The sequence below is a fragment of the Meleagris gallopavo genome, chromosome 13, assembly GCF_000146605.3.
Source record: "Meleagris gallopavo isolate NT-WF06-2002-E0010 breed Aviagen turkey brand Nicholas breeding stock chromosome 13, Turkey_5.1, whole genome shotgun sequence".
Lineage (NCBI taxonomy): Eukaryota > Metazoa > Chordata > Aves > Galliformes > Phasianidae > Meleagris > Meleagris gallopavo.
This window is the reverse complement of record NC_015023.2, coordinates 14987453-15000894: the sequence shown is the minus strand read 5'-3', so window position 1 is coordinate 15000894 and position 13442 is coordinate 14987453. Positions and strand designations below refer to the sequence as shown.

Below are 13442 nucleotides of genomic sequence, written 5' to 3'. Positions count from 1 at the left end.
TTTTCCTATTGAAATCCAGACCACAAGTAGAAATACTGATGAGTAAATAGGATCCCTAACAGCAGCAAGCACCAGATGACCAAGGAAGGACACATCCTTTGTATCTAAGAATCTATGGTTGTTTCATACTTTCAGAGGAACAGGCTAAGTATTTGAAGATTAATTTACAGAGAGTCTGAGTTTCTCTTGTATGTGGCCCACAGTAGAATGTCTCAAAATTCTTCTCAAGCATAAATAATCAATATGATTCCTCTCATGACTTCAAATTATTTTAATACTTGAAAAACTTTGCATGCACAAGCTGCCTCTTTTCTAGTGTTACTTCTGGGAAACAGTATTGGCAGCAACAAAGTCTTAGTTTTCAAATCAGCAGCAAAACAAGATACATATCCTAAAAGAAATGACATGCAATCAATAAATGTGACAAATCTAAATATTTTCAGAGATGGCATACTAATAAGAATGCCCCTTTTAGAACTCAGTCCAGATCCACAAAAATTGACAGGTTTAGAAACATAGCCATGGAGTTTTAAGTTAAAGAAACAAAATCCTTTCCTGACCTTTCTTTTTCCTCCCAAAACATATTCCTACAGTTCCTTGGTATAGGATGAAGCAAATAAAAGCTAAAGAGATTCACACACTTTCTGATGCAAGTGAAACGATTTTCAGGTTAATAAGACATGCTTCTAAATGTAAAAATCTCAGTGTAACCAAATTTCTACAATATCAAGAAGACTGGTTAACTTGAACAAAAACTGCATGAGGCCCCACATAACAATTCACATATATACATGCTTACATTTGCTAGATTCTTGCTACTCTATTCCTAAGGAAATTTCACAGCCATTCTGATTCCCCTTTATAACTGTGATTTCATCTCCAAGAGAATACAGATGGAGTCCTGTATATAAACAGGTCTGTTATTAAATTATACCATTTTGTGAAGGGTCATTATCACAAATAAAGAAAAAAAAAAAGGGCAGAAGAACAGATGGATACAGCCCTGATCATTCCTGATGCTTCTTGAATGACCTGGCAGAACTTCCAGAAGTTGATTAACCATGGCAAACCTTGATTTGCTACAGACTGCCAAACAAAAGCAAATTTGTTTGCAAGTTCTCCTGCTACCACCCAGAAACATCAGACCTTGCAAAAATAAAGAGCTATGCTGCATCTTCCCTTGGCCTACCAAATTGAAGGTGTTTCAAGAATGTGAAATACGCTACCACCAAAGGACTTAGTGCTGACAGACTGGGAGACATGCTGCTGCTATGAACAACACTGAGATACACTCGCCCCAGGCAAAGAATGAATTTCTGAAGAGAAATCAGCAATACATCTACGCGCCATTCCCATGCTCAACATTAGGCAACAGCAAGTTGTTACCAGTTTTCTCAAAGGCAACAAGCCAAAAAATATGTAAATATGTGAGTTTATCTGGTCTCCTGGATCAGACTCACGTTCATGGAAAACGAACATTTCAAACGTTACCTTCAAAGGACATGCCTCTCTTTTCTTTAAACATGCACTCTTTGTCTCAGCTTAGCTTTCTCCTTCTCTCAGCTTCTATGGCTGCCAAGAGCTGATTACACACAATCATATTACATTCTGTGTTTATTAGCTGGCTTTGCAAAAATTTTAACAAGAATGTTTGAAAAAGGCTGCCACTCCTCCATGAAGAATGTGACTGAGAATTCAGTGATTTCCATTTCAGTGTCCGTAACTGTAGGGACAAATCTCTCCAGAGACATAATAACTTATAATAACCAGCAGAATCTGGTGTTTTATGAAAACTAACATATATTGGTGTGAACTACAGCATTAGCTGAATGGTTGTGAACAACTACAGATGAGTTGCACTTCTTCTTCCTCCTCTGAATATGAAGGGTACTGGAAAGCACCCAGAAATCCTCACTTCCCAGAAGCACCGTAAAATTTCATTACTTGTTCCCTGTGCCATTGTATTTAATAAGATATAATAAAACATAGATTCATATATAGTTATAATTGAATATTTAGTTATATATAGTTATATTAATATATAAAATATATAGAATAAAATATTATTCACATATAAAGAGAGTCTGAGAAGAAGCCTGCTTTAAATTAACATAGAAAGGTGCACCTCCGAAGCACCAACAAATGCTCTTCACAGACTAAGCATTTGAATGTGTGGTTCCATGAACAAAGGATGCATCATCATCATTTTTCCTTGAATGTGTAAAAATAATAACTAGAATTTCAATTGGCAAAAAAAGCCTGAATTTCAGAAGTAAAAGCCTGAATTTAGCTAGCTTTGCATGGCATAAGTCAGTTAACAGGGGAAATACAACAACCATGCTGGTACAGCAAAAAACAGTGGAGGTAATTAGGCTTTGTTTGTGCATTATGTATTTTAACAAATGAGTAATTTGTCTCCTCAGTGGGAGAGTAGCTCAATTTGCATTACTGGTCTTCCCCAATACCTAAAGAAGAAAAATCAGATAATACCACACCATACACTGAACAAAAACCTATATCCTCGTTTCCTGGTTTCCACAAAGAACTGCTAACATGTTGTGAGTGCACAGAACAGATGAGAGGATCTCACCAGAACTTGCTGCATTTCACAGTGAATCAGAAGTGAGGCTAGCTCTATGTCTTCACTGTAACCGTTCTTGAGAGGAACTGATCTAAAACCTGAAAGAGAAACAGAAACAAAGCATATACAAAGAAGTACTAGAGTCAAGACCATCACAAAAATGGTGCAAGTAGGCCTAAGGACTAAAAGATCCCTCATTCTTCAAATGCTTCACTGCTGAGAGCAAGCTTTCCTATGTGAATTACAGAGAAACAAAAGACAAGAATGATAGAACCAAGAAACAAAAGATTTCATGTACTCTTAGAAACTAAGGCCAGATGCAGAGAAAAATCAGAAAACTTACTCTGCATATGCCCATGTCTAAGGCAATGAATTAAACAAATACTCTGACACACAAACAGAAAACAAAGCTTCCCACATTTTACTCAGAGCACATAACTCTGTTGCTGAAATGGAGTCCATGGTAAAGATAGTTAAAGACACTGGGATCATATTAGTAAGGAGATAGGAATAATATCAAAACATCTTGTTGCTTTCATCTGAAAAACAGCTCAAAGTGGGAGTGGAAGGAAGAACTTCAATGGAATCTCTTACTTTCAGAACAAAGAAACCCCTGGGTTTATCGGTACACAAGAACTATATTTAGCTTTCACAGAGTCCTGGCACACTATTAGTAGCAGTTCTAAAACTGTCTTTGTTGTGATTTGTTGCTGCTGCAAATTTTTCTATCCTATCTAAACAGAATTAAAAATGAATAAATAAATTTAGAAGGCAAGATGAGGATTATTTTACATGCTTTTCACACAACACGGCTAACATCATAATAAACAACAAATTGAAGGAATTCAGGTCAAAAAAGCACTTCTCATTTGGCGTGTTATAGCTGCCACTGTAGAGAGCAAAATCACAGCACAATAATTTTTAACATCATTCTGATTTAGTCCCTTATCACACCTCCTATTCTTACCTGATTTGATGCCTTTGATGGGAAAAGTGGCATGTGCTAAGAAATTGGGGTCACTGAACATATCCTCCTCATAAACAACAAAGCGCAAAAATGCTAGATTTGGATCATAAATTTCAAATTTCACTTGCTCTGGACAGGGTGCCCAAACTGGATTAAGGCCATTGTCATCTGTAATGAAAAGGAAGCATTTACAGTATGAAGCAATAAATTCACTTCATTCATATACGGGTATGTATCCCAGGCCATTTTCTGGGCATACAGAGGCCCAAAAATCCTATTTACCATCTGTCTCATGTTGTAACCTCATTGCAGACAGTTTGTATTTGTTTATTTGTGAGGGGAGATAGGAGGAAACTTGGCAGGGATGGAAATCCACGAAGAAAAGCTATTATTTGACTTTATATATATACAAAACCTCTGTGGACCCTAATTCGTTGCTCATATTCATGAGCCTCTTGTTCCATATCACAGGAAAAACATGTATGATGTACAATGCTAATGTACGATGGTCCAATTCATTTATGGAACACTGAGTAACTTGGCACTTGCAAAGCAGCTAGGAATTCTGCTGTCTAAGGTCTTGGTCACTCCTGACAAAAATGTAAAATCATAATCCTCTTCTCTGAAGTACTGAAGAGCCACAATGTACATTCTGCTTCTAATTTTGTATTTATCTTCCACTGTTGTCTGAGCCGTAGGTTTCAGTGGCTTAGATAATTAGATTCAAAGCCTCTTGTCTACCACAGGAACACTGCTGCATCCAGATATATTAAATTGTGAAAAGACAGCCAGTCAGTTTATTAAAGACTGTTCTGTCTTATCTTCTTACATACAAAATTTTTAATAATCAATTTTTGTTTGACTGCCACTTAAATATTGTCCCATTTCATTTGCTTACATGACTTTCATGTACACACACACACACACACACACACACACACACACACACACACACTCTCTCTCCTTATCCAGAACTCACCAGGAGTAAGCTTTGATCAAAATTTTACTGCACTGCAGGTTATACAACTTTACAGCCATATCTACCCAAGCTGTCTCTGAGGGGATGCCAGTCTTCGAACCCAACTTGAAATAAACACAGTCTGGATTTCACAGTACTAACTCCCCATTTCAGCCAGAATTTTGGCAATTGACTAAGTCTGTAGGAGGCACTTTTCAAGGCAGCGATTTAAAAAAAAAAACATGCAGACTACACAAGGTGTTGCATAGGCCAAAACATAACACAGTTGCAACTTTTCGTGAACTAACAGTTCAGGTTTTCTCCCTGAAAAATCAGATATTCCTTCAAGTTTTGCAAATTAACTCAGGAAGGCAGGAGAGCAGGTTACCAAATTACTCCCCATACAGGTTGCTGGCCAATTATAGACATTATACATTCATTATCATCACTTACTTTATGTGCACTGAAAGCATAACCCCATTACACAGAAAACTGCAGATACTCACTCACAACTGTTGTCTTGAATTTGTTATTATCATACTCAGCCCCACATATTTCCACCTCTACAAAGGGACACGCAATGCTTCTACCAAGCTTTGGGAGATGACGAGCACCTAAAACCTTCAAAAGAAACTGTGAGTTATAACCACATCCAGAGGAAAATTCACATAGAAAGGTGGCCAACAGAACTAAAAGAGAATTTCACCAGAGAAAAAAGAAAATAAACCCAGAAGAGTATGCAGAAACGCACACTCCCTCTCTTGAATGTGTTTATATCTATTAAACATACTATGTCACTCATAATGGCACTCCAAATTGTCTGGGTGACTCAGTGATTTTCACTGAAAGATATTATGTCTGACATTCGTTGTACACAGTATGCAGTTCCAGATCAAGTTTGTAACATTATCTTCATTCAGACTTTATTACCTTAAAATATTCCTGCTTTATTTCACAAACCCTGTTTACCTCTCCTCTAAACTGTAGTAAAAAGCAATTAATACGTTTCTGCCTTCTCTAAAAGCATATTTTTAAAGGACATCTCTCACTGAATAATAACTGAGAACAGAAACAAGCTCATCTCACATTTGGCACTAGAAGACAACATGGTATAATTTTCAAACGATATATCCATTTCTCCATGAAAATGAGACTGACATTCTGATTAAGTCACAGCATACCAAATAATATGATGAATGGGGAAAAAATAATCAGCTTATTATTTTTGCTGTTCAGTTTTTCTCTTTCGTTATAAACATCTTTCATCCCCGCACTGGAAATTTTGGAACTAGTTAGTTTGCTGCTAATCAATCTCCAGTAGGACATTTCTACTAAGAAGCTATTAGGTGGGAAATGCAAGTTAGTACATTTGGAATTTTTATTATCAATTACATAAAGTTATCCCTGGATGGTGTTTTTAGTTCTATAGCATGTGCTTCATTAGCATGATAAAGATATGTATTTCCTATCAGGAACCAGTGAAACTAGTTTTATTCTCAAACACTCCAACATTTAAAAAACAGTATTTTGACAATCTGTCAGGTCTTCCTCTGAAATATAATTGCTTTATTTATGGTTTTATAGATATTTATGACTTGTAAAAAAACATAATCTACAAAAGAGATTTACCCTCACTGTCATAATCATCTGCAATTTCCTCTTCGATTCATTTGGCATTGGGTCATATTCTTCATTTCTCATGCTTTCTGGCTGCAGAACATAGCCAGTGCGTCCATTAAGTGAAAACAAGGCATGGTTCAATTGCATGTATTTATCTAGGAAGAGAGTTAAACAGTCATAACAAAAAGATCCCCACCTGAATAAAAGGAAGTACCAGATTAATGGCTCCTCTCTGCAATTCTTCCTCGTTGACAATTTCCCAGGAAGAGTCGGAAAGGTAAGTTGGAAGACTCAGTTCCCTTCAGTAACTGAATCTGACAGGCCATTTTTCAACAATTTTAATCCTAATAAACCCATCTCCATTCAAAATTAGTTTCCTGTGAGTGTCATAAGCTAGCTTCCCTTACCAGGAAGTTGTGCACAGCTTTCCCTGTGGGTGAACAACTGTTTATCCAACTGAACTTTACTGCAGATATGTCTGCTTGCTTATCATGAAGAAATCAAAGTGGAATAAACCTTGCAGAGGTAACAAATGGGCTCAGAGATAGAGAGACTGATTTTTTTGTGGATCTGCTCTTAACAGAGGATTCACACATTCACAAATTCTCAAATTTATTTCTTTTATCTCCCTTCTTACTGTGAATTACAAATAAATACAACAGCCACAGTGACTAGAATGGCAGAGGCTCCATTAGTGGTGAAATAGAATATGGGCTAAATCCTTTTTAAAGGGAATATTACCTGGAGTCTGAAAGTTAAGAGCCACCATCTGAGAGCCACAAAGCCAGAGGCGAAATGGGTCATAGTTTGATGAGTCAACCCTTTGTCCTTTAGGATAGACACGTGTCAGTCCCTTCAAGTTGTATTTCAGCAACTCAACTGGCTTTTGCTTAACAATACTTTCTGCCTTGGTTTCCACAAAGGAACGAATTTCTTTGAAATCAGGATTTTCTACACAAGGGAGAGAGAAAAAAAGGGCTATTACACAGGAAGAAACAAGTTGACATTTATGCTTTATTTATAATAACATTTTGTTTTACTTTGCTTTGCTTTGCCCTGTAATGAAATAACTGGTACTGTTTTAATGCAGACACAATAAGCTGGTTGAATGTCAGGTCTGAAAGTTAAAATTGCCTGCCTGCCACAAGCTTTGCAACAGGGCAGATAGTCTGTAGCCATGCTCTTATCTCATCATTGCTAATAATGCACTTCTGACCACTGCAGGACACATTTAAACGAGACATCTTTTCCTGGGTTTAAATGGGGAGAAGAAAGGGTCAGCCAGTGTTACCCAATGCCTCAAACAATGAGTGTAATTACAATGTCTTAGCCACGGTGACAGCTTATTAAAAGCATTTGCAAAGAAACTTAAGGAAGAAGGGCACATTTGCTGGCTTCTCTGGAATACGAAGTACATATTTCAGTGTCAGATTCTATCTGCACACTTATGTAGATCCCAGTTCTCATTTATAGTATGGAACTATATATCATTTCTACAGGTTACATCTATGGCAAAAGTGCTACAGAACCATTTTGAGAGTTCTGACAAACAAATGTCAAGTGTTCAGCCAGATTTTTTAATCTCAGAAAAAACCACCTGACATAAAACTAGTGAACTTCCCTACTGAAGTTGTATTAAGACGATGTCTCTAATCAATTAGGTAAGAAATTTGGGAGTTTCAAGATCTCTCTTCTTTCAAAGCCTCCTTTCTAAAGGAAATTCACCAAGCCCAAGAAGTTTTTCCAAGTCTTTACTGTGATTGCACTGACTACAAAAACATGGTGTGGGAAATGAGAACAGTGAGAAACTACCCAAGCTTTCATCTCCTCATTTATGGTCTCTTGTTTCTTTGTCTCATACCATTAATTAGTTCCACATTTGGCCCCACATTTAAACCAAAACAGATTGAGATATGTGCTCAAAACAATTCTGATAAATTAGGGTCTTTTACCTGATACTTTACAGCATGAACAGCCTCAAGCTCCCCTACTACTGCACAATTCAAATTGTCACTGAAAATTCTCCATGGGTGAGGCTCAATATTCTCTAGTAGAGAAAGAATAGATTCTATCTCCATTTCCAGAATTTCAACTAACATCTGTACAGATTAGTAGAAAAGTTAAAATTCAGATGTAATATTAAAGAAAATACCTAAATTGTCCTTGGTTTTGCTTGTTGGCTTGCAGTAGATTACCAGATCAGATAATTCAATGGCAATCAATTGATTCTTTTCCCAGTATTTCCTCCTGTTCTCCTGTAAAATGTAATAAAGTTTTAGATTATGGACACACTAGGCAATATGGTACAGTAACTCCACTCTAACAAAATGACAAAACTGATGCATTCTTTTTTGCCCAGACTGTTATTTGATACTTCAAACGCTTTCATAGATGTAATGTATTCAATTCAGAGAATGGATTAACCAAGTGCTTTTTTTTTTTTTTTTTTTTTTTAAAAAGCATATGTTTCAGAGCGTCCCTTTAATCAATCCTACTCAGAAGCTTGGCAACAATTTTAAAAAAATATTATTTTGTTTCTACTCCATTTTCATTAGATTCCTGACTCTATACCTCATGTAAGTGCAAATATGAAGGAAAAAATGTAAAATATATAGTGAAGTTTCTCTCTATTTACCATCTCAAGCAAGACCTAGGCCTTGTTAGTAACTCCCAGACAGCTAAATTCAATCCTCAAGAGGATCGTTCCTGTAATTGGCTATTTACACATGAAACTAAAAATGTTACTTATAGAAAATCACGTGTAATCATGTAGGCCTCACGAATAGTAAGCCCACGATATACTTTCCTGTTTGTAAGCACCTGCTATGTGGAAGCTGAGCCAAGGTCCTTGCAGCCACAGACCGGAAGCTACTGAAATCAGCAAGACTTGCCCTGAGCAGAGATGTTTTGGCTGGAGGCTTTTCAGACACAAGAAGCAATTACAGGACAGAAAATGTTAGAAGAGCCCCATACCAAACAGCTATTAGCTTTGGTACAAGAGGTTATGAAGCAGCAGCAATTAGGAAGTCTTCCAAAAGAATCCTCTCAACAAGATGAACTGAAGAGGAAAGAAAAATCAGAGAAGCCGATGAGTTGCTAGAATGTTTCCCTGAATCAGAGATTATACATTGAAGTCTAAGAAAGGCAAGCAGAAATACAGCATTAAGAACTGAAATAGACTTGGAAAAAAACCAAACCTGTAAACACAAGTGTCGTTGTACTTAGTGATATACTAGTTTCCCAGACATAGCTCAACAGTATGCAGAGCTCCATATAGCAGTGGAGCACTTCCAGATGCCTTGAGCTCAATTTTAGACATAAAGCACCAGAGATACCGAGCCAGGAGAGCTAGTGATGAACAAAGTACAGGAAACCTTTTTATATACAACGTGCACATCTCCAAAATAAACTGAAAACATGTCTGTGTCATACTGCAGCATTATACTTTTTCCTTCCCCAAATTTAGACTGTTAATTGTACTGGCAAAGAAGGCCTTTCCTTGCCTTTTTCCTCTCCCCATGCTGCAAGGATTTCAAGAGGCTACACCGAGGAAAGCCTCCTGATTGACAGAAATGAGTTTAAAGCATCTTTGAATGCAGGCTGTTTAATAGTTCCCTAACTGTACAGAGGGAGAGAAAGCTGCCAAGCTCCTGAAGAGCCACTGATGTGCCATGAAAAAAAAACCATTTAGAGACACTTCTTCTAGACCAGGTTTGTCTTTTTCTCATACTTATTTCTAAACGGAATCCTGACATAAGAACCACATCTCTCCTCCCTTAACAACAATTCCTGCTGTTTTTTCCCTTGCTGAATTTGCTGCCCCCTCTGCTTGAGGTATCAACTTTCTTGCTATAAATGGGATTCTGATGACCCTCGGAATATTGCCACTCTAGATGAAAGATAAACAGCACAAGCCAACACGATACTGAAAAATATTTTCCATCATTCATAACACCCACTCAATAATAAAGAGTAGAAACAGCAAAGAAAACAGTATTCTTAAGCATAGTCAACACAAGGGCATTTTGGCCACGTGCAAGACTTCTTAAATACTAAAAAAGACAAAAGGAAAGCAAATTAATACATCAGAGAAGGAAAAGGAAATCCTGAAGAATGTTTTTAAGCGGAAGTAGTAGTACAGGTACATAGATTAGGTATGGAGCTTAGCAAGGTTTAGCAGTATAAAACAAATCCTATTGTAAACTTACAGCACTACATATTAAAAACCAATAAAGGGGTTATATTTTTAACAATACCTCTTCTGCAGTTTTCCATGTGATTTCACGGACACTTTGGTACCATTCAAACAGTTCTTCTACTTTATCAGTTGCAAATTCAACACACGGATCTTCTGGATTCTTAGGTTCCAAAATGAAGACAAAAGGCTTTTTGTGTTTCCCTTGTGGCATTTTCACTGTTAGGTAAGTAGCAAGAAGTTTACACTAAAACCCAGTTGTTCTTCTATGCTGTCACTGTTGAACTGCTGCAACAGTTAGTAGCCAAGTCCTGGCCACTGTAGTAAGTGCTCTTATGGGGCTGGAACAATTAGTCTCAGAACGTTTTATAATATCAATAGTATTTGCTACATTAATACAAATAGTTTTCAAAGCCAAGTATTTTATGCTAAACACAAGGGATCCTCTTCAGCACAGAAAGTTCAGGAGTCAACATGCATAAATCAGAAAGTACATACCAACATTGTACGTATTTAGTACCAATATGCCGTGACACAGAGAGCCTAATGGATTGTCCTCAATAATCTGTGAAAAACAGGAGATACAGCTGACACAGCCTTCTGCACAGAATATTAACAAACAATAAATACACACCACTAAATCTAATTACACTTTCATTGAAAGCATGTCCACTGTAATATTTAAAAGGCAAACTAATTCTAAGTTTCAGGCAAGTTATAGCTTAGATAAGCTATCTGAAATAAAAATCCATACCGGTATAATATACAGGAAAACAGAACCTCCTAAAGTCCAAGCAAATCAGTTATCTCCTTCAGTATTTTTTCATGATGGACATCCTGACAAAAATGCTTGACAGCACAGAGAACAGCAAAGAATGCATTCATTTCTTTATTCTTTGAACACAGCATTCAAAGTCCTTAAACCAGATTTCCACTTCCAGCAGGCAGCGTGTTCTAGGGAAACACAGAAGACAAACCTTAAACCTCACCTGGCTTTCAAGCTCAGCAGAATTATCATTCGACAGGTCTTCAACATAATTAGATGGAAAATAGTGTTGGACTTTTTCTCCATAATCCCCCTTCCACCTGAATTTAAAAAGAAAAGCATACGTAGAGAAAAAATACAGTTTAAGTGTTTCAACAGGCCATTAATGAAGAAATGATACCATGATTCTATGAAACAATCCTCAAGAAATTGGTCATTAATACCCAACAATAGCTTCCTTAGTTGGCAATCACCAGAAATATAAGTGATTAAGTAGTTGCAAGATCTAACAAAGTGATCATTAACTGTAGTAAGAGATCATTTCAGAGGGATTACAGTTACTGTATACTGCAATTAATGACTTAAGAGGCATTTCCCCCTCCAGTACTAAAAATACTATTATGTGGTTGATTACCCTGCAGAAACTACAGGGAAATATTAGATTCCCAAGCAATTTGCAAGGCAGCTAAGAAACAAAACCCCACTTATGAAAGGAAACTATACCGACAACTAAATAAAATGGATTTCATTCCTGAGAAGTACTGAACAGAGCAAAAGAAACACAGTAATGATGACAAAGGTAATAGATGCACGACTTCTCAGAACACACAAGTGTTATGGAAGTATGAAAGCAGTAAATGAGAAGTAGGGGATACACTGGCATAATGAAGACTCTGCAAGCTGAGGTTAGTTCTGTAGGGCCAAACAATGCAAAAGACATGACAGGAGGCTTGCATTTGAGTTTTTTTGCTTTCATTTAGTATATCAGCTTTAACATTTATAAGGCCACATTTAACAAGCAAAGATTTTTAAAACATGCTATCCAAAGTTCAATCTTTCTCTCCCATCCAGTAAGTCACTAGAAGTTCTCCTACAAGGAATCTTTGTCCTTACCAGCCTCCAGTTTCCTTTGTGACATTATGAATTAGAGCTCCTCGACAGAAGCTCAATTCATCACTTCGTTTGGCTCTGTAGTCATACAAGGCTTTCACCGTTCTCTGAGGCTTTAAGAGAAACAAAGCAAACAGGTCATCCAGGGGGACAGGTCATAAAATGATCAATAATGCAATTTTATTTTTTTAAGAGGTGGAGGAGAGGGTGGAATTGGATCCCTTTTTGTTGTTATGAAGCTCAGAAAACGCAGTACTGAAGTTCCATAGTGACATCTGTTGTTGGAAGCAAGTAATGCTACTTGACTGCTATTTTTCATCAGCTTGAAAAAAAATGTTTTGTTGGTTTTTTGAAGAGCACTGCAATGTAATTACTGTAGACAAAAAAAAAAAAAGTGAAGTGTCAATCTATCACCATTCCATGTATTCACATGCAGCTGGAGCACATAGGCTTAACAATTAGTCAGTCAGAGAGCTTCCACTTCCAAACCACATCAGCTATCCTGCTGTTCACGTTTCCTTTAGGAAATTTCAGCAGAACAAATAATTACTTTATCTTGAATTTATTAGTACTCAAATTCTCCAGTAGCAATGTAAATACATTAGCCAAAAAGACTAAAAGAAAGTTATAGCCACTGAATTAACAATCAGGTGAACTTTTAGGAGAATCTAGTAGGAGACCATAACAAGAATTAGAGGTAAAGAAATGTTTGTTGTGCCACTTGTTATTAAATTCTGGAGCATACCTGAATAAGCACATGTACAAATCAAGCCACCTCCACTGACTAAGTAGCAAGAAGTGCCTGAATTCCCAATATGGGTGAATCAATACAAGATTTGCACAGAGAAATTGCGTGTACAAATTTTGAGTAGATATTAGAAAAAAAGTCACATCATTCAAAAGTTCACCTGTCTAGTCCCCCCATAAATCAAGCAGCCTAACACTTTCAGTTAACCTTTTCATTACTGATAACAGGAAATCAACAAACAATTCTCATCATTTTCAGAAGTGTAAGAGAAAACGTGAAGGCCATCTCTCCTAAAACATACCACTGTAGGGGAGATTTCACTGGGTTCCACATACATCTTGACATCATAAAGAGAATTTATATCTTTTTCCTAAAAATGGGAAAAAGGAAAAAGGTAAATTACAGTAACCAAAAATTAGAAAAATACCTTTCTGACAATAGAGATGCAAACTGAACATCATAATATGGGTGTCTGGCTTCCCTCCTCATTGCTGTAG

At 36.9% G+C, this 13442-nt stretch overlaps 1 protein-coding gene across 2 annotated transcripts in view; it reads right to left on the bottom strand.

The window, feature by feature from the left end:
• The window catches only part of PLCG2 (phospholipase C gamma 2), a 64844-nt gene that overhangs the window by 4715 nt on the left and 46687 nt on the right, over nucleotides 1–13442 (bottom strand). For both annotated transcript variants that reach the window (XM_010718083.3, XM_010718084.3), the window contains 11 exons: nucleotides 13247–13315; nucleotides 12201–12310; nucleotides 11311–11407; nucleotides 10820–10886; nucleotides 10383–10540; nucleotides 8279–8381; nucleotides 6868–7077; nucleotides 6136–6281; nucleotides 5013–5127; nucleotides 3549–3716; nucleotides 2591–2679 (listed from right to left, as the gene is read on the bottom strand). In XM_010718083.3, the coding sequence (XP_010716385.1) occupies nucleotides 2591–2679; nucleotides 3549–3716; nucleotides 5013–5127; nucleotides 6136–6281; nucleotides 6868–7077; nucleotides 8279–8381; nucleotides 10383–10540; nucleotides 10820–10886; nucleotides 11311–11407; nucleotides 12201–12310; nucleotides 13247–13315 (1332 nt within the window). The remainder of the gene's footprint in view (nucleotides 1–2590; nucleotides 2680–3548; nucleotides 3717–5012; nucleotides 5128–6135; nucleotides 6282–6867; nucleotides 7078–8278; nucleotides 8382–10382; nucleotides 10541–10819; nucleotides 10887–11310; nucleotides 11408–12200; nucleotides 12311–13246; nucleotides 13316–13442) is intronic.